Genomic DNA, 19661 nt, shown 5'->3' with positions numbered 1-19661 from the left:
AGCATAACCTCAGAGGCACACTGATAATATTAGGGTTGGATGTTGTCAGTCCTAAAATCTTACAAATACCATTTCATCTTGTATAATATGTGGGAAGGTTTATAATTGTATACACAATAAAAATAGGTAACATGGCAGACAATTAAAGATATGTTTAAATGTAAAGTTAAGTTTTATCGATAGCCAAGTATGCCACTATTTTAAAATGGAATGATGAGACTTAAAACTGTGATATGCAGTTATTGGAATTGTAATAACAAGTGAAATGTAAGAATGCCAATGTTTAGATAATCAAAAGCCACCTGACAAAGATCTATTTTTAAAATGAAAACATGTACGAAAACACTTAAATCATTCGAAAGAACTGAATTCAGTCATAATATTCATTACTTTAAAGGTTAAACAGCATAGTAATAAATATTAACATTAACAATGTGATCTACATAATGCCACACGGAGATTATTCCCAACTACCATAAATCAAAAAACTTAAAGCAATTAGATGATACCAGTTCCATTTTCCAGTTTGTATCCTTGTCAAATTCAGTAGCTGAAATTGGAAAATTCAGTCATTTTAAACTGCATTCCAATTTAAAGAAAAATTTATCAATTGGGTATCATGCATTAATGCAATCTTTTCTTAGTAAATAAATATTTTAAAAGATATGTAAAAACTACAAAATCTAGATGCTAATGTCAGTGACAGTTTAGGAGCTGATTTGTAGCCACTTTGGGTTTAAATAACAAGTTTTTTTGAAAAATACAACAGAATTCATTTTAGAAAAAATAGAAAAGGTATTATGTCTAACATTCCTCTATCTGTTCCAACTATTGGCAAAAATGAAACTAAATTTTTATGTGTGTATGAGCCTATGTTCTTCATTTTCAGAGAAATACAAGTATACAGCATGCAATATTTGCAGTGGATCACATAAAGCATGCAGCATGAATGCTGTGAATCTGTCTTTCTATAAGGAGCTTTCCCCAACCCACACTTTTTGAATCTAAGTACCATGCACACAAGAATGCAGAATATGACCATCGCAGGGATCCCTGTCCTTGACAGATGGAAAGTACAGGTGAAAAACAATTATGAACTCAAAAGCAAGTTATTATAACTTTAATCTGCAAGATATAACCCACCATTGCTCTTTGGTATGCTATATGAATTTATCTTGCAAATCTTATCAAAACAAACATGGTTATAAAACCAAATTGATATAATCATACATAAATGTCTGTTCCAGGACAGGTATGCCAAACTGTGATTTCATACTCTCAATAAATTAAAATATCCCATACATTTTTCTTAGACACCTAACGCACAATTTTTTTATTTTACCTGCAGTTTCCTGGATATAGTTATTAAATAAAAAAATTCATTAGCACAAAAATAGAAAACTGAAAACATAAATTCTGTCAAGAGACAGTAGTAAGCATTCTTTAATTTAAAAATAGATAGCATTACTTTTTAAAGCCTACCTCAGTTTGACCCTAAATAATAAAAATTCTACTCATTTTAAGACTGTAACAAATAAAACTATAAAACTCTATCATATTATCACTGTTGCTCTGATGATGATTATAGTGGTGTATAAAATCTTTCACATAAAGATATTATATTCTGGTTAGCAAGACATCACCAAAGTGCATTAATAATGCCAAGTTAGATGGTGGAGTATAAGAACTATGAGCCCTTTGAGAGCATGGGCAATATATTTATCTTAGACTCTCCCAATACCTAACATAGTGTCTTGCATGTTATTTGTTATTAAATTAATTTATGGGAAGCTAATATTTGTTATGGGTGCTGAGTTATAGTAAAGTTAAATTGGCAAATAAAGTAACAAAGAAACAGAATTTCCGGAGGATGAGGCCCAGAAATCAGGATTTTAAAAAGGTTCCCAGGTGATTCTAATGTGCAGCCAAGGTTGAGAACCACTGGTTTAGAAGAAACTTAAGAGTTCAGAGGTAACTACTTGCTATTTCTATAAAGAGTGCTCTAATAACTTTCTTTCTTGAAACTATACAATAGCTAAATTACCTACTTGTGTACTAACCTATAAATTTACTAAGAATAAAAATCCTTAATATTATCTATTACAAATAAATGATAAAAATAGTATCAAGAACATATTAGATTTCTAAACTCTAGTTTGTCATTTCTCAACATCCCCAGAAAAGCACTAAAAAACATTCCTGGAAATATTATAAATGTAACTTAAGGTCACCATAGCATTAAGAAACAGCCATAGCATTAAGAAACAGCCCTGGCTGGTGTGGCTCAGTGGCTGAGTGTTGTCCCATGCACCGAAAGGTCACCAGCTGGATTCCCAGTCAGAGCACATGTCCGGGGTTGTGGGCTCAATCCCCAGTATGGGGCATTCAGGAGGCAGCTGATGGATGTTTCTCTCCCCTCTCCCTTCCTCTCTCTCTAAAATCAATAAAAATATATTAAAAATATATATATACTAGAGGCCCAATGCTCAAAATTTGTGCAAGTGGCTCGGCCCTCACAGCCGTGGCACCCGGCTTTGTCCAGAAGGTTGTCCAGAAGGTCATCTAGACGGTTGTTCTGCTATTCGGCCATCTGGTCTAACTAGCATATTATGCTTTTATTATTATAGATATCAAGAAACAACTTAATTGACATTCTATAGAATAAAAATGCTAATGCAATCCTCATCTATATATTCTTTTTCATTTACAAGTTTTTATAAACAAAATATGCTAACTACTTTCCTCACTTTTTTTTTTTTGGTTTTGAGTCTCTATTTTTATCTATTAGAAATATAGAGACTGTTTAATTGCTGCATTTTAAAATACAAAAACTCCAACATAAAAATGTTTTAGTAACTGCTTTTATTTTTCAATGAGCAGAGTAGTTATAATGTATTTCTGATTTATAACTTTATACTTTTGTTCTTTAAATCCCTTACCAATTCTTCATAAAGATGGAAGTTTTCCTTAAATTTTTTCTTAAACTTATTCTTTCACTTAATGTGTAAATATTTATTCATATTTTTCTTTTATGAAAAAGTTATCTTTGAACCCAGAAGAATTTTATTTTTCCACAGTATTACCTGTGACCACAGACAGCACAGCAAACTAAAGGGAAAACCAATATACCATATCTACAATTTACTAATGTAAATTTATAATCTCAAAAGAATAGATTAACTCTAAAATTTATAAATGAAGGAAAGCATCACAGCTATCATGTTTTAATAATTATATTATTGATTAGCCAATTACTAGATAAAATGCCAGTAATGATGGTCAACTTAAGTTGAATATATGGCTTCTTTTAAGAAGATGGAATAATTAAGGTTTACTATGAATATTCAAAGTAATTGGGATAAAAAGAGTGGTAGATAATATCTGCATGGATAACCCAGATGATTGCAAGTACTATTAATTTGGTTACAAGGATGATAATGGATTTTTAAATAGTACCCCATATAGAAACCCACATAGATTTTATATACTCCTTACCTAACATGCTAAGAGCCCAGCCTGTTTTGTCTTCGGGACAGAAAGTAGTGTCAGTCACCAGTGACTGACAGGGTGCTTATTAATTTTAAACAATATTTTAAAATTAAAAACTATTGGTTCTAGATTTGTTGAACTAGAAATTATTTTAATTACCATATCATTTCAATGCTGAAAATATCATAAAAAATAAATGATATTTTATATGGAACTAATTAAACTTTTTCTAGAAAGCTTTGAAATTAGAAACATTCTTTAAAATCCTCAGAAGAAACAAATATCTTTTACAGATTTAAAGTATATGAAAGAATTTACATTTAACTAAGCTCCCAAGATAAAAATGTGTTCCCTAGCATTTAAATAAGCACATATATTTTATAGCTTTTCAAAATTAGTGCAAAAATCAGTCAAGTTTCTTAAGAAAGCCATTAAACCAAAAGCCATAAAATTTACAAGTGTGTTAAGTGAACCAATAGTGGAACAGAGGAGGAGCAAACTATTGACTGCTCAGAAAATAATCATAAAAAACAACACAGGATGTTTACAAACAATTTCTGGTCTAAAACATTTACTGTTCAACCTTAGTTATTGTTTTTAAGTATTTCATTTTTCTTATTGGTAACAATACCTTCAGATTTAAAATCTATCTTGTTTGATGAAAGTCACCAGATAACAAGGATATATTTTCACATCAAAAAAGAAAGATATTGAGAGGAAAAAAATATAAGGCCAACATTCATGTTGCCAAGAATTGAAAAATCTAGGACACACAAAGTGGCTGCAAACCTGCTTTGTCAACACCTTACATGCCAACCTTCGTTTTCTACTTTTCTTCTTTTCCTTATAGTATTAATGTAAAGTTTAAAACTTTACCAAATATTTTCGTTTCAATCAGTATCAATCCACTATTTAGAAGAAAAAAAACAACAAACAAAAAAAAAAAAAGAAAGGAAGGAAGGAAGAAAGGAAGGAAGAAAGAAAGACAGACTTATGAGTAAGTCTGAAAACCGACCTATACCCTGGGTGAGATTGGATGGGTTAAGTGTCTCTGGCACTATTTGTCTTCACTATTGACAGACACTGTCACACAACCCACCACACGATGCCTGTCTCTGAATGGCGAAGCTAGAATGCAAGTTAAGTGTATTAATAGAAAAAACAACTAGCATCCCAGCATATAAAATAAGCAATCCAGATTACTTTACCAAAAACCCCCCAAAAAACAAAACCAAAAATTTTAGGATCGATTATTTAATTTATATGTTTAAAACATTTCAATTTCCCATTTGTACTTTTTCCACCCAACATAAGCTTACATGCTACAATAAGCAATGTTTTAAAACAAATGTTTAAAAACATTAATTTTTTCACATCCAATAAATGCAAATGGTGAAATTTCTTACCCAGAATTTTTGTTTACTCATATTCACCAAATTGTTCTCCTGTTTACTAATGCAATCTAATCCATAATCCAGAATGTTCTCTCACACGGGTGTTTTTACTCTGTACCTTCACCTAAATTCCCTTAAAGAGTGTTAGAGGATACACTCAAACAATAAGAAGTATTTATATTTTAGCAGCAAAAGAATCTTTTCATCCCTAAGGTCAACTTCCACATACTTTCTCATTCCCCCTCAAAAAGGTTACCAATTTACACTTTTAAATTAGATATGCTTCTGTGCATCACATGTCTGAATCTGGAAACTCTATTTTAAAAAATAATTAGCACTATTGCTGAAGGTGAAAAGTTTGTTACTGATTTATTGGAGATCACTTTTTTCTTCCTCAGTCCATCAAACTGCCAGTCAGGGTTCTAATATGACATAATACTGGTAAATACTCTCCCATTTTAACCTGAATTCTCCTAAAATAATTATTTTTATTTTGTCAGTATCATTAATATATTCACAGAATATTTATTAAAGACATTTTCCTGAAAAATGCTTACAAATATTTTAAGTGTCCTGACATTTAGAGCAATGTTTTAAATATATCTTTTGTCAAAGTAGCTAAGCACAATGTAAAATATATATTAGGTACACATTATAGAATTTGGTTTTTAAATCCCCTCCTACTGGGACTGAAAGATGTTTTCTATCATCTAGTGATTTAAGTAACATCACTGGTTAACATTGGGTGAAAAGACTAAAGCCCAGAAAGAATCCTCTACCTCAAATTACTGAAAAACAAAAGAATGATTAAGAATCTTTGAACAGAATGATTAAGAATCTCTGAACAGTTTTAGAATGCTATTCCATAGAGGCAGGTAATATGAAATGTGCTTATTTAATCAGAAACTGAATAAATCACAATATTTATACAAGTTATATAAATAATTATTCTAGCTAATAACTAAATTTATTACATTGTCAAAGACCTTAGGAAGTACAAGTTAAAAAAAAGGGACAACTTTGTACCACCTGGAAGGTATTGTTATTTTAAGACAAAACAAAGATTATCACTACATTAAACAAATAAAAACTGGAAAAAGTTCTGAGGGATACTATTTGAAGATCATTTTAATGTTTTATCATATAGTGCATTTTAAAAGTTTATAAATAATAAAGGTATTCCTGCCAACACTAGTTCAATGTGTTTACATTTCTTTTTTTAGAGGTGACCAAAAAGGGAAAAGAAAACAGTATTTATATTACTAAAATCTTCTAATTTTATTAGCCAATCAGGTTTTACAACTGAGTCTAGATTACAGTGTGAATTAGATCCAAATGTCGACAAAATAAATTGTGTAGGCAAAAAAACAGATGTCATAAAATGCTCTACCAGAAGTTTTGATAACTGATCAAATTTATTATTTCATTAAAAAAAGTGGGAAAAGAATTCTAGGAAGGACTCTTAGTCAACTTTACAGAATCATCTTTTTGGGAACTTTTTTCTCTATGACTCATCCTCTATCAATGTTCCTTTTACATACAAAGGTTCCCATTGAGAGAGTGTCAATGTAAAAGAATAAGTCAGAAAATAAATCCCATGTCCATGTGTGTGGCTATATCTTGACTGATATGCAAAACTTCAAAATAAGGTAAAAAAACAGACTGGGTGAGAATGGAAAGAAAGAAGCAAAATAAGGTTAAAGAAAACCTTCTACATATAAAAGCCTAAAATGCAAATTGTCCCACGGGAGTTTGACAGGGAGACTGATCGCTCGCTGTGACGTGCGCTGACTACCAGGGGTGGCGCAGAATGAAGGAAGGCCCTGGCCGGCAGCCAGCAACTGGGAAAGGGAGGCCCTGGCCGGCAGCTGAAAGGCCCCGATCAGCCCTGATCACCAGCCAGGTCTTGGGACCTACTCGTGCACGAATTTCGTGAACCGGGCCTCTAGTATTATAAAAATAAGATCTTTGCCCACACTAATTTTATTTCATATGTTCAAAACACAAATAAAACTAAAACTATAATATGTGGGTATGTGTTGTTGTTTTTTCAATCTAGAATGTGGCCGTATGGATCAGGCATGTTGTGGTGCTTTCTCACTCATTTTCTGATTTAATTTCATTGACAATACCTTGTTATGAAGGAGTGATAGGGGAAGAATGAATTTTACGTCAGTGGGCTAACACTGCCAATGAAAATATACTTGGCTTATGGGGGAAAAAGTAATCATGTATCTACTTTAGGTATGCCACACCTTTGTTACTTTTAAAGAGCACTGGCCATTTTGACTATGTTAATCAACTGCCACCAGGTGTTTTTTTGTTTGTTTGTTTTTAATTTTTTTATTTTCTGACAAGGACACATGTAATACCTAAATCAAACCAGGTGTTTTTTTAAATTATGAAATATTTAAAACTAAACACCAATGTACCCTCTGTTCATATTTAACAAATGCTAACAATTTTACTATGCATGATTTTATTTTAAGAGAAAAAAAGTCACAAAAACTTTTTGTTGTTTCCGATCCTAATATATTCCCTTCACTCCTGTCCCAGCTGGGGTGTTATTTATACAACTTTATTAGTATTATTTATACAACTAATTGTTACAAAACAATTAGTTATGGCAGTGATTTTCAACCGGCGTGCCCTAAGAATTTTTAAAACATGTGATTTCTATTTAGTCAGGCACTGACCTCTTTTCCCTTAGATTGTCAAAAAAAAAAAAAAAAAGACAAGAGCCAACACAACAATAGCCATTAATGCCTTGTCTTCAACCATAAATACATAGGTCATATAATAGAGTTGCATTTTACTGGTCATGTTGCATAATAAGGCTGTGTCTGATTGGTTAATTCTTGGTACCAGAAATCCTTATACACAAGTATAGGCACCTGATATTTTAAAAAGTCACTTTGGAGCAAAAAAGGGTAGGTAATTACTATTAATATTATTATTTTTCTATAAATCAATGAAAATTATACTTATGTTTTGTCAGATTGGCAAAAATATATTTTTGGTGTGCCGCAGAATTTTAGTAATTAGTTTATGTCTGCAACGAGATGAAAAAGGTTGAAAATCGCCAAGTTATGACAATACTTTTTCTTCTGATATTATCAATATTATTTGTGATATAAAAGATAAGCCCACTTCTGTTCATTAATGATGTAAAATCGTATAAAACACATAAAAATAAGATATTGTGTCAATTTTATATATGCACTTGCCTTTGAATAGTTGAGAATCTGTGAACAGTTTTAAAATGTTATTCTATAGACTCAGGTAGTATAAAAATGTGCTTATTTTGAGACTGAATAAATCTCAATTTTTATAAGTTATTGCTAAAAATTGAGAACAATAAAAAGGGAAAATGTACTTTTTGTTAATTAAAATTTATAATATGGATAGTCTCCTGAAACGGTAGTTGTTTCTCAATTAACTATTATGACTTAAGTTTGCTTATGCTTTTCATCCTAATAAGTCAGATGTTAGCATAAATTTACACATACATAGATATTTCCATACCTATAAATGTATGTATTTAGATTTACTATGTAATTTTAGTAAAAAGACAGAATTTTTAAACCTAATTGCAACATGTTTGTAACTAGGATCTGACTTTCTTCTGGAAATGGTTCAGTTTTCTAGAAAAAGTAGAAATGGCCATATGGAATAACTAAGATTTTAGCTCACAACATAGGTTACATAGGTGGATTACCTTTCTTGTCAATAGGCTTTGGATGTAATTTTAGGAATAGTATACTACATAAATGGCCAAAATTCTGAAATATGCTAACCTATTAACCCAGGAGAGAAATCACAGGGTAATTTACTCCTCAAATTAAGTTAATTCAAGAAAATCTAAATTATAATAAATTCAAAAGGCTATATAATCCTGCTGTGGTGAATCACTTCTATTAAAAATTAATACTCTTCTAGAAAGCATATTCCCATTTTGTAGATCCTGAAACTTGCAGAGAAGGGGTATAGTTTTTTCAACTCAATATCCTACACACTGCCTTCCAGGATCTTGTGTTTCCTTAATTGAAGTTAGAGAACACAATGTTAAATTATCTAAAGAACAATGGCAAAGAGAAAAGAACTTAGAACCCAATAAGAAGAGCAGGTGCTTGGAAAGACTGAGATATGATAATATGCAAGTTGCATGATATAATTCCTATCACACAGTAAGAACTAAAAAATGACAACTTATATTTTTTTCACCTCAATTTTTGTACAGCTTTGCTGTTATGGATACTTTAGAAATTCCTAAAATTTTAATTTAGGTGATTAAGATGTCTGAAATGAATTAAAGCATAGCTGTTCTTTGATTACAGAACATTCATTTAGTTCTTTAGCATGTTCTCCTACAGTGTAAATAGCACTCAATTAAGTTCTTTCAGTATAGAAAATATCTGTTAGGTATTTGAGATTTATTAATTGCTGGTCATAGAATTCAAAGCACCATGTAATAAATCTCTTTTAGCAGGAAAGTTTATTATATGGATCACTCCATGTAAAGTTATTACTTTAAATTAAAATGCTAAACATCTCCAGTGATCCAATTGGTGGAAATATTCAACAGATTTGTACTGTACATGATTTATGAGTGTATATACCTACACATGTTAAAACTGCTACAAACTATTAGTGCACTTAGAATATATTACTTGTAAAAAGAGTACATATATATAATTATTAAAAGTAAAATAATAACTTTATGAAAATAACAAAAGAATTACTAACTAGATATTCTTAAGATATAAAATTAAATTATAAAATGTGTGGTTTGATTAATTCATTTCCAATTAAAATAAAACAATTTTAAAGAAACAGTTACCTTAGCAAAATCATATTTTATGTTATATCCCAAAATGAAGACAAAGTGTAGAACAAGAAAATAATTTAATTTCTCTAGATGATCAAAGTTGATTGTCAACTTCTGTCAAAGACTTTCTATTTTACACAAATTAAGTGAATGTAAGGATAAAAACTATAAACATATAAGTAGATTAAAATACTTTTAATTGGTATATGTACTATATCTCAATACAGCTGTTATTTAAGAAAAATACCTGCCACATCTCTTTTCAAAAACCCCAAATTCTGGTGTAACTGATTTATTTCTCCTAAATACTTAATTTTAGTTCTTTATACTATAGGAATCACACACACACACACACACACACACACAAAAGAATACTTTCACAATTTACATTTCTTCTAGATTAATTTTGCCAAAAAATAGCATCAATTCATTTGGATAACTTTTTTTGTATTAGAAAAATGGCCTCTCTTAACTACTGAGAATCTACAATAATACTATATTCATAAAGTCTGTATTTCTAAAACTTTTATTAATTCACATATTGAACTTCAAACTCTTAACTACCTGTTTGGAGGGACAAAAACAGAGGTCTTTAAAAAAATGGTGAGAAGTACAAATTTCAGACTGGTGGCTCTCCACTACACCTCTCAAATTTTGACACCTGATCCCATGCAGAGGGGAGGACTTATGGAGGAAAAGTAAGCTTTCCCCCACTCTCAAGCCCTGGGACTTACCGGATAAAAGATGTTATTGTTGGGAGCATGTAAAAGTGGAACTAGTGTAGAGGCAAAAAAAGATTTGAGAGACACTTTTATCCAATATTCTGGATTGTGGATTAGCAGCACCATGTTTACTCATTCCTTCAGTAATACGTAAAGGAAAAATATCTAGTTTGGTGAATGTGAGAAACACATTTTAATAATTAAATAATAAAGAACACCTACATGCCCAGCCTCTAAATTTCAAAATTGATTTAAAACTTGCAAAACACAAACCTTTATGGCAGAACTAGAAGTCTGTTCCCACCAGGCCCTCATAACTGATAGCAGCCAATCCGGCTCCTTCAAAACTCTGAAGAATTAACTACATCAAGAGTCATCATTTTATGCATTTCATACTTAAACAGCAAATGCTATAGATTAAAAAATAAAACTCACAGAAGTCTAAATTAATGTGCCTTTCCCAAGAAATTTAGTATTTTGGCCAGAAAATACTGAGTAACTGGTAATTTACTCTAAATCTCTCTCTTTGACAGTTATGTCACTGAGGATATTATTAGGTCAAATATAAAAGGCAAGTTCAAGAATATATACAAATTGATTTCCTACAATAATTATTTTGTAATTTAAACTCTCTTATCTATAATGTTATATGACAAAGACTTTATTCTACCAATAAGACATTAGAATCCTAGAATAAGACTACGTTGGTTACTAAAACTAAATTTATGTTTTAAAAATTACAAATGACTTGGTTTTAGATCACAGAAACTTTCTGTGTGTGAATATAAGAAAACTGTCAAGGTTACGTCCTTACTCTCTTCACCATCATTAAAAACTTAATAACTTCTCAATCTAATAAAAATGTATTACTTCAGAATACTTCCTGGGTTAATTCTCTTATTTTCAGGATTTTTCAACTAATAGCTTTCAATCTAATTTATCTGGAAAGGATTTTCTCAAATATGTGGAGAGAGGGACAGAGGGGGAAGAAAAGATCAACATTCCATTAGTGACCCAAATTCAAGAACTTTCAATATTTATATATAAAACTTCTGAAATTCAGTTTGATATCGTTTAAAAGGCAATGTTGTTCTTTTCCAAATCCTAATTAACATTTTTTCAGCTTTTAAAAGGAACTGGATCTACTGTCAACTCATGTTTAAAAGCACAGAAGAAACAGACTTTTAGTTCTATTCAGATTCAACATATCTTTAAAAAACAACCTCAAAAGATACAAAAGAAATCAGTTAGTCAATATCTACCTGTGGACTTAAAGTGAAATATTTCATTAAAAACTATTTTTTCATATTTCATTGTCTTATATAAATTTTAAACTAGTTTAAACTTTAAATTCCAGAAAAGATATTCAGGGACATTTTAGAACCCAGTGGATATAAAGTGAAACCAGGTCATCTCACCAATTTCATTACTAAAACGTTCACAATTAAATCCACAGTATCTGTTAGAAATGTCTGGCAACACATGAACAGTGAGCAGGGCTGATAAATTTGCCATGTTTAATGTTTTCTGGCCCTCAACTAGGAAAGCAGCAAACTGCACTGTACAACTAAGGGGAAAGATTGATACACAAGGCTAATGGTACATAAGTTAACACATACAAGAAAAATATCTGAAGTTCTACTATAGTACCAATACCCTCATTTAAATAACAACCTTTCGCTTCACTGTTCTTTTGAAACAAAAAGAATTTACTGAAAATAATGTTCTGATGGACTTTAAGAACCACTTGAAAAGGTGAGAGGTATCATATTAGACAAGAAACCTCTAATGAGTAGGACAGATAAAACTTCAGAGTCTGTAATATTTTTCCTTTTTTTAAACAAACCACACTTAGCAGTCTATAAACCCAACTAAAAAAAAAACACAGTTGGGCAATCTAATTTTTTTTAAAGCATTCATATTAATTTATGACTAATCAAGAATTTTATCTGTTAGCTTGTCTTATTTTTATTCTAATTTGATCAAAATTTGAACCAGCTTTATATAATCTGATTATATAATTATAAAGTGTATGATTTGAGAGCTGAGTAAAAATAGGTTTGATAAACTTTTAAACACTAATTTCCACATTTTAAATTGATATAAAAATGACTTTATATAAATATTACATTCAAATCTTCCATTACTTTCAACTGAATTTAAAATAACTATAAAGCCACATGTTTTCAAATGTAGGAAACAGGTTACAGTAATGTGTTACAAACAGAAAAGAGACTTAAGTGCTTGAGTCCTTTTTCAGATTATACAAAGTAAAGTATTTTTTCCTTTTTTTAAAGCAAATTAAAAAAATAATTTTAAAATATAATTTAACAAATGTAATGTTCCATCCATGGCTTGGTATTTAATCTTCTTATGTGCAGTCAACAAAACTCATTTCCATAATTGAACACAAGGTCCGTTCTAGGAGATGGCACTAATAAATGTGCCAATGTGAAATTTTAAGAAATAATAATTATATCAATAAAATTATATTGAAAAATTTTAAAACCTCCTAAAACAAAGCCTCAAATCACACTCTTTTTTATATAAACTTTACCGGCACTGTTCATGTTGGCCAGATTATACCCTAGTTTTCTTTAATAAAGTAAAATGAAATGCATACCAGCAGCAACTACAGCTGGAGGAGGCGAGCCTGCCTCACCACCACTTGTTTGACTCATTGATGCTACAGTTGTTTCTCTAGATGGAGGTAACTGTAACTCCTTTGGGAGAAGATCATAGACAGATTCTGTAGGGGGGGGGGGGAGAAAATATTTTGAAAAGAGTGTAAGTCAACCTAATAACTGAGCACAAATATGTCTTTCACACATGAGAACTGTATTATTTACATACTAATATTTACATACACATACAAACACACACAACTCCATAAAATTACTGTCGTAAAAAATTACTAGCAAATATTTTTCTTTTATTATGTAATATTATTGAACTGAAGAATAATTTTTCCATTAGTTCTACCCCCTGTTTTCTTCTTGGTTTTATCCTTTATGCTAAAGATGGTCTTGAGAAAAGTTATGAAATTTTAAAGCTGCATAAAACTAGAGAGAATAGAATGTCAAATAACCCAAGATGTTCCAATATCTCTTTGTATAATAATGAGTGTAACTACCATCTTTCATATACTGAGATAGCTATATTAGATAGTATATTAGTTTTAAGATGCCTTCTCCAATTAGACCATTAGTCTAGTGCTGCTCTTTTACATAGCACTTTTTAGCAAATATTTTTAAAAATATATATTTTATTGATTTTTTACAGAGAGGAAGGGAGAGGGATAGAGAGTTAAAAACATCAATGAGAGAGAAGCATCGATCAGCTGCCTCCTGCACACTCCCTACTGGGGATGTGCCCGCAACCAAGGTACACGCCCTTGACCAGAATCGAACCTGGGACCCTTCAGTCCGCAGGCTGACGCTCTATCCACTGAGTCAAACTGGTTAGGGCTTTAGCAAATATTTTAATTTGCTATCATAATGCATTTTTCCTTCCTAATGAAGCTAAAAAAATGAATGACATGGCTCAAGGAAATACTTCTTACTCTGAGAAATCTCCAACTTCAGAAAGGTACAAATATTTAATACTCTTAAATCAGAAAGCAATATTGCCTATATTAGATTATGATTACTTTTATATCCAAGATTAAAGAATATTCTTTCTTTTTTTCTTTTTTTTTAATCCTCACCTGAGGATAGTTTCCCATTGATTTTTAGAGAGAGTGGAAGGGAGGGGGAGACACAGAAAGAGAGAAACATCGATGTGAGGCAGACATATCAATTGGTTGCCTCCCGCACATGCTCCGGGCCAGGGATCGAGCCTGCAACAGATATATGTGCCCTTGACAGGAATGAAACCCAGGACCTTTCAGTCCATGGGCTGATGCTCTTGCACTGAGCCAAACGTATTTTTTTCTAAAGATGTTTTTATTGATTTTATTTTTTTAATCCTTATTATTGAAATTATTATATCTGTCCCCTGTTCCCACCCCCCATTTACTTCTTCTAACCCACCCTACCCCCTGTTTCTATTTATTTGAGAGAGAGAGAGAGAGAGAGAGAGAGAGAGAGGAAGGGAGAAGGAGAGAGAGGAAAATCGATGAGAGAGAACCATAAGCTGCCTCCTGCACACCCCCTACTGGGGATCGAGTTAGCAACCTGGGCATGTGCCCTGACTGGGAATCAAACCAATGACCTCTAGGTGCATAGGATGATGCTCAACCAACTGAGCCAAACCGGCCAGGCAAGAATATTATTTCTTTACAATGTATTTTATAATACTCTAATTATTCATAAAATTAAATTTATATCTACTGTTTAATAAATTACTTTATAATTATTATTATATCATTTTGGGACAGAAAGATTTCCCAACATATCCTCTAAAGATAGTAGAATCAATGTTGGAAGAACCTCAAAAAACCAATTAGAATCATATGCCCAGTTTCCAAAGAACCAAGGCACAGAGGTTAAGGGACTTACCTAATATTCCATGAAACCTAACATTCCAACAATTAAAGAAGGTTATTAATTATTTATATGAGTGATTAAAATACCACAGGTAACCAAATAAGACATTTTGGCCTTGGTAACAAACAATACTTTTCGTTAACTGATTACTGAATTCATAAATACTTTGATCCTGCCAGTTAACCATTAAAGTATGTATGTTAACTTTGATGTGGATAGGGATAAGGAAGAATGTTGTGAAGGAAGCTAAAATTAGAAGTTATACTATTAAATGATCTTCATTTACAGTAAGGAATCAATTTAGCCTTGGCCAGTGGCTCGTTTGGAGCATTGTCCCATAAACCGAAAAGGTTGAGGATTCTATTCCTGATCAGAGCACATACCTAGTTTGCAGGTTCCATCGCCAGTCGGGGTACGTAAAGGATGCAACCAATTGATATCCCTTTCTCTCTTTCTCTCCCCCCCCCTTCTCAAATTAATAAAAACATATTCTTAAAAAAAAGGATTAAAAAAAGAATCAATTTAAAAGTTTCTTTTGAAAAACTCTATTACCTAACTTGTAATTTACATCTTTAAAACATTTGGCAAATTCGACATCTGCCTAACTATAATATGCTCTAACTGAAAAGTTTCAGTTTGTTAAAATGTTGCTAAAAGCCTTAAGTAAATTATTTCTATCTTTCAAATACAGGCATCACCTTATACCTGTCAGAATGGCTGCCATCAACAATTCACCCAACGACAAGTGCTGGAAAGGATGTGGAGTATGTATAATCCTATCTATCTTCTATCTTCAATATATATAAAAGGCTAATAATCTAAGTGTCCATCTGACTGGTAGCTATGACGCGCACTGACCACAAGGGAGCAGACACTCAACACAGGAGCTGCCGTGACGTGCACTGGCCATTTACAGATCTAGAACAAAATCTACAAAAATGTATATGGAACCAAAAAAGACCCCAAGTAGTTGCAGCAATCTTGAGAAAGAAAACCAAGGAGAGATCACAATAGCAGATATCAATAGTAGTATATCAACTGTAATCAAAACAGCCTAGTACTGGCACAAGAACAGGCATATAGATCAATGAAACAGAACAGAGAACTCAGAAATCAACCCAAGCCATTATGCTCAATTAATATTTGACAAAGGAAGCAAGAGCATACAATGGAGTAAAGACAGTCTCTTCAATAAATGGTGTTGGGAAAATTGGACAGGTACATGCAAAAGAAAATGAAACTAGACCACCAACTTACACCATACACAAGAATAAACTCAAAATGGATAAAAGACTTAACTGTAAGTCATGAAGGCATAAAAATCCTAGAAGAAACCACAGGCAGCAAAATCTCAGACATCTCTCATAGCAATATGTTCGCCAATACATCTCCTAGGGCAAAGGAAACTAAGGAGAAAATGGGACTACATCAAAATAAAAAGCTTCTGCACAGCAAAAGAAACCAACAACAAAATGAAAAGGGAGGTTCTAGCCAGTTTGGTTCAATGGATAGAGCGTCAGCCTGCAGACTAAAGGGTCCCAGGTTTGATTCCGGTCAAGGGCACATGTCCGGGTTGCGGGCTTGGTCCCCAGTGTGGGGCTTGCAGGAGGCAACCGATCAATGATTCTATCTCATCGATGTTTCTCTCTCTCTCTCTCTCTCTCTCTCTCTCTCTCTCTCTCTTCCTCTCTGAAATCAATAAAAATATTTTTAAAAATATGAAAAGGGAGCTCACTGTAGAGGAGAACATATTTGCCAATGATACATCTGATAAGGGGTTAATTTCCAAAATATATAAGGAACTCATACAACCTAACAAAAGGACAAACAATCCAATAAAAATAAATGGGCAAAGGACCTAAATAGACACTTCTCCAAAGTCATCATACAGATGGCCAAGACACATATAAAAAAAAATGCTCAAAGTTACTGATCATCACAGAGTATGCAAATTAAAACAACAACAATGAGGTATCACCTCATATCTGTCAGAATGGCTACTATCAACAAATCAACAAATGACAAGTGCTGGCGAGGATGTCTGGAGAGGATGTGGAGAAAAGGGAACCCTAGTACACTGCTAGTGGGAATGCAGACAGGTACAGCCACTATGGAAAACAGTATGGAGTTTCCTCAAAAAAAAAAAAAAAAAGGGAACTGCCATTTGACCTAGTGATCCCACTTCTAGGAATACATCCTAAGAATCCCAAAACACCAGTCAGAAAGAATGTATGCACCCATATGTTCATAGCAGCTCAATTTACAATAGCTAAGATCTAGAAACAGCCCCAGTGTCCATTAGTACATGAGTGGGTAAAAAAAGCTGTGGTGCATCTACATCATGGAATACTATGCAGCAGTAGAAAAGAAGGATCTCTTACCCTTTGAGACAGCATGGAGGGGCCTGGAGAGTATTATGCTAAGCAAATAAGCCAGTGAGAGAAAGACAAGTGTCATATGTGGAATCTAATGAACAAAATAAACTGATGAACAAAATAGATCCAGAGACATAGAAGCAAGGAACAGACTGATGAATCTCAGAGAGAAGGCGGGGTGGGTGGGGAGAGATCAACCAAAGAACTTACATGCATAACCCATGGAAACAGAAAATAGTGTGGTGAAGGCCTGGGGGAGGGGGGACAGTAGGGTAGAGGGGGGCAATGGGGGAAAAGGGGGATATCTGTAATACTTTCAACAATAAAATAAATCTTTTAAAAATTTAGAAATGATTTTACTTTTGTTTTCTAAGGAACTCTGTCATCAGTTTGCCAGGACTGATTAACTTTTGTCTTATATATTTTTTCTATTAATGTTGCTAATAATTTGTGCAATAATAATGTTCAATTAACTTAATGGTTCATCATGAATTTTAGTTGACCAAAATCCCAATACAACTGCTTAAATATGCATATAGTAGAATCAGGGCAAGTGTGCTATAATAAACAACTCTTACTAACATAAGTTATTAAAATAAGTGTATGATAAAATAAATTAGGCAAAAAGGGGGAATAACTCAGAAGAACAAGAATTTGCCTAATGTTGGGACAATAGTGCAGAGCCCAGGGCAATTAGGGAGAAGGAAAAAATGGAGGAATGAAACCATTTTCAGATATTGAAAGCAAACTTAATACCTACCAATGTTGGGTGGGAAGGTGAACAGTGTAAAAATGGGCTGACTGGCTGGCTTATTTGTTTGCTCATCAGTAAGCTCTAATTGATTAATTTATGTCACTGATTATTTCTGGGTCAATTTGGTCCTTTATTCGTCAACACTGGTTATGAGGGGGTGAGAGTCTCACTATGCTGCATCAAGCTCAAAGTTAACAGAACTTTGAGGGCACAAGGCAGTGAAAAAGAAGGAAAAAATAGGTAACTTAATAGTACAGATTTCCAGCCCCACTTCTCATTAGGGAACTCTGTTCCCTAATTGCTGGTCACCCAATTCCCATCCTCTACTGCTTCATGCTACATATTGTTCAGTTCCAGGAAAAGAGAAAAAGACTTCAAACCCCCATGCCATGCATGTTCCCTCACTTTCCCCCAGAAGAGTCAGGGAGATAAAACAAAGAAAACATTGAAGGAAGAAAAGCATGCTTTTCATGTTCTCATAAAAGTAACAACATTAATAAATATAATTACAACTGCCATTTATTAAGCATTTGGGGTCAGGTGGCAGGCATTTATGCAAAGTTCATTAAGTCAATTTCAAGATAATTCTGTGAGGTAGATTTTACCAATAAAGAATTTGAGAGGAAACCAAGATGGCGGCACAGGTAAACATCGGAAATTGCTGCCTCACACAACCACTTCAAAAATACAACTAAAAGACAAAATGGACATCATCCAGAACCACAGGAAGGCTGGCTGAGTGGAAATTCTACAACTAGAAGGCAAGAGAAAAGCACACTGAGACTCAGAGAAGGTGCGGAAGTAAAGTGCAGAGGTACGGAGGCGCACGTGGAAAAGGCTGGCAACTGAGGACACGGTTGTCTTTTTCAATTGGGAGGGAGACACAAGCTCCCGACGGCCCTGGACTCCAGTTCCGGGTGAGTCTCTGGGGACCCAGACTCATACGGGGAGAAACTGGACTGTCTGGCAGCAGACGGAACTCGAGGGCAGCTTTCTCTCAGAGGTGCTTGCAGGGATTACCGGGACACTGAGACCCGGGGCCTCTTAGGGAAGGGCTGAGGATCAGCCATAGCTGTTTGCTCCGCCCTGTTGATTCCCTGAGACCCCGCCCCACCCAAGTTGTGCGCAGAGGCTTTGCATATGAATGGCCTGGCCCTTTGCAATCTAAAATTACCTAACAAACTGCAGCTGGGTCAGAGAGACCTAGAACATCCAAAAGAAGGCCCAAGGCCCCACAGCAGCTTGCACTACTTCACAGCTGGGCCTCATCTGGGCACCTCCAAACCCCAAACAAAGAAGAGGAATCTGCAGATCTCTCCATAGCTCCTGCTGGGTAGCCTCAGGCAGAGGCTAAATTAGCACCTCCTTAGAGATCCAAGAGCCAATGTACCCAGTGGTCAGAGTGGGACCATCCAGATTACAACTCCTCAGATCCATAAGGGACACATTCAGGGGGCAGACTCAGTGAGCACCAAAGCCCCACTGAAACAAGTACAGCCAATTGTCCTGGAGGTCAATTCCTCCCAGTGATACCTACAACAATCAAGGCTTAACTACAACAAGACTGTGCACAAAGGGGTGCACCAAGAGTGTCCACTTCAGGTAATTGGGG

General features: G+C 33.5%; 1 protein-coding gene across 6 annotated transcripts in view; it reads right to left on the bottom strand.

Annotated features, from left to right (window-relative positions):
- NFAT5 (nuclear factor of activated T cells 5) overlaps window positions 1–19661 on the bottom strand; it is a 111458-nt gene that overhangs the window by 50426 nt on the left and 41371 nt on the right. For 4 of the 6 annotated variants that reach the window (XM_023755995.1, XM_023755994.1, XM_023755996.1 and 1 more), the window contains exon 2: window positions 13057–13182. In XM_023755995.1, the coding sequence (XP_023611763.1) occupies window positions 13057–13114 (58 nt within the window). In that variant the 5' untranslated portion in view covers window positions 13115–13182. Of the gene's footprint in view, window positions 1–10706; window positions 10783–13056; window positions 13188–19661 lie in introns of those variants that run through there. The other 2 variants (XM_023755999.1, XM_023755998.1) reach the window with 2 other exon arrangements.

This window comes from Myotis lucifugus, unplaced genomic scaffold (assembly GCF_000147115.1).
Source record: "Myotis lucifugus unplaced genomic scaffold, Myoluc2.0 scaffold_88, whole genome shotgun sequence".
In the NCBI taxonomy this organism is placed as follows: Eukaryota; Metazoa; Chordata; class Mammalia; order Chiroptera; family Vespertilionidae; genus Myotis; species Myotis lucifugus.
Note: the sequence above shows the minus strand (reverse complement) of the source record. Positions and strands in the feature narration are given on the sequence as shown.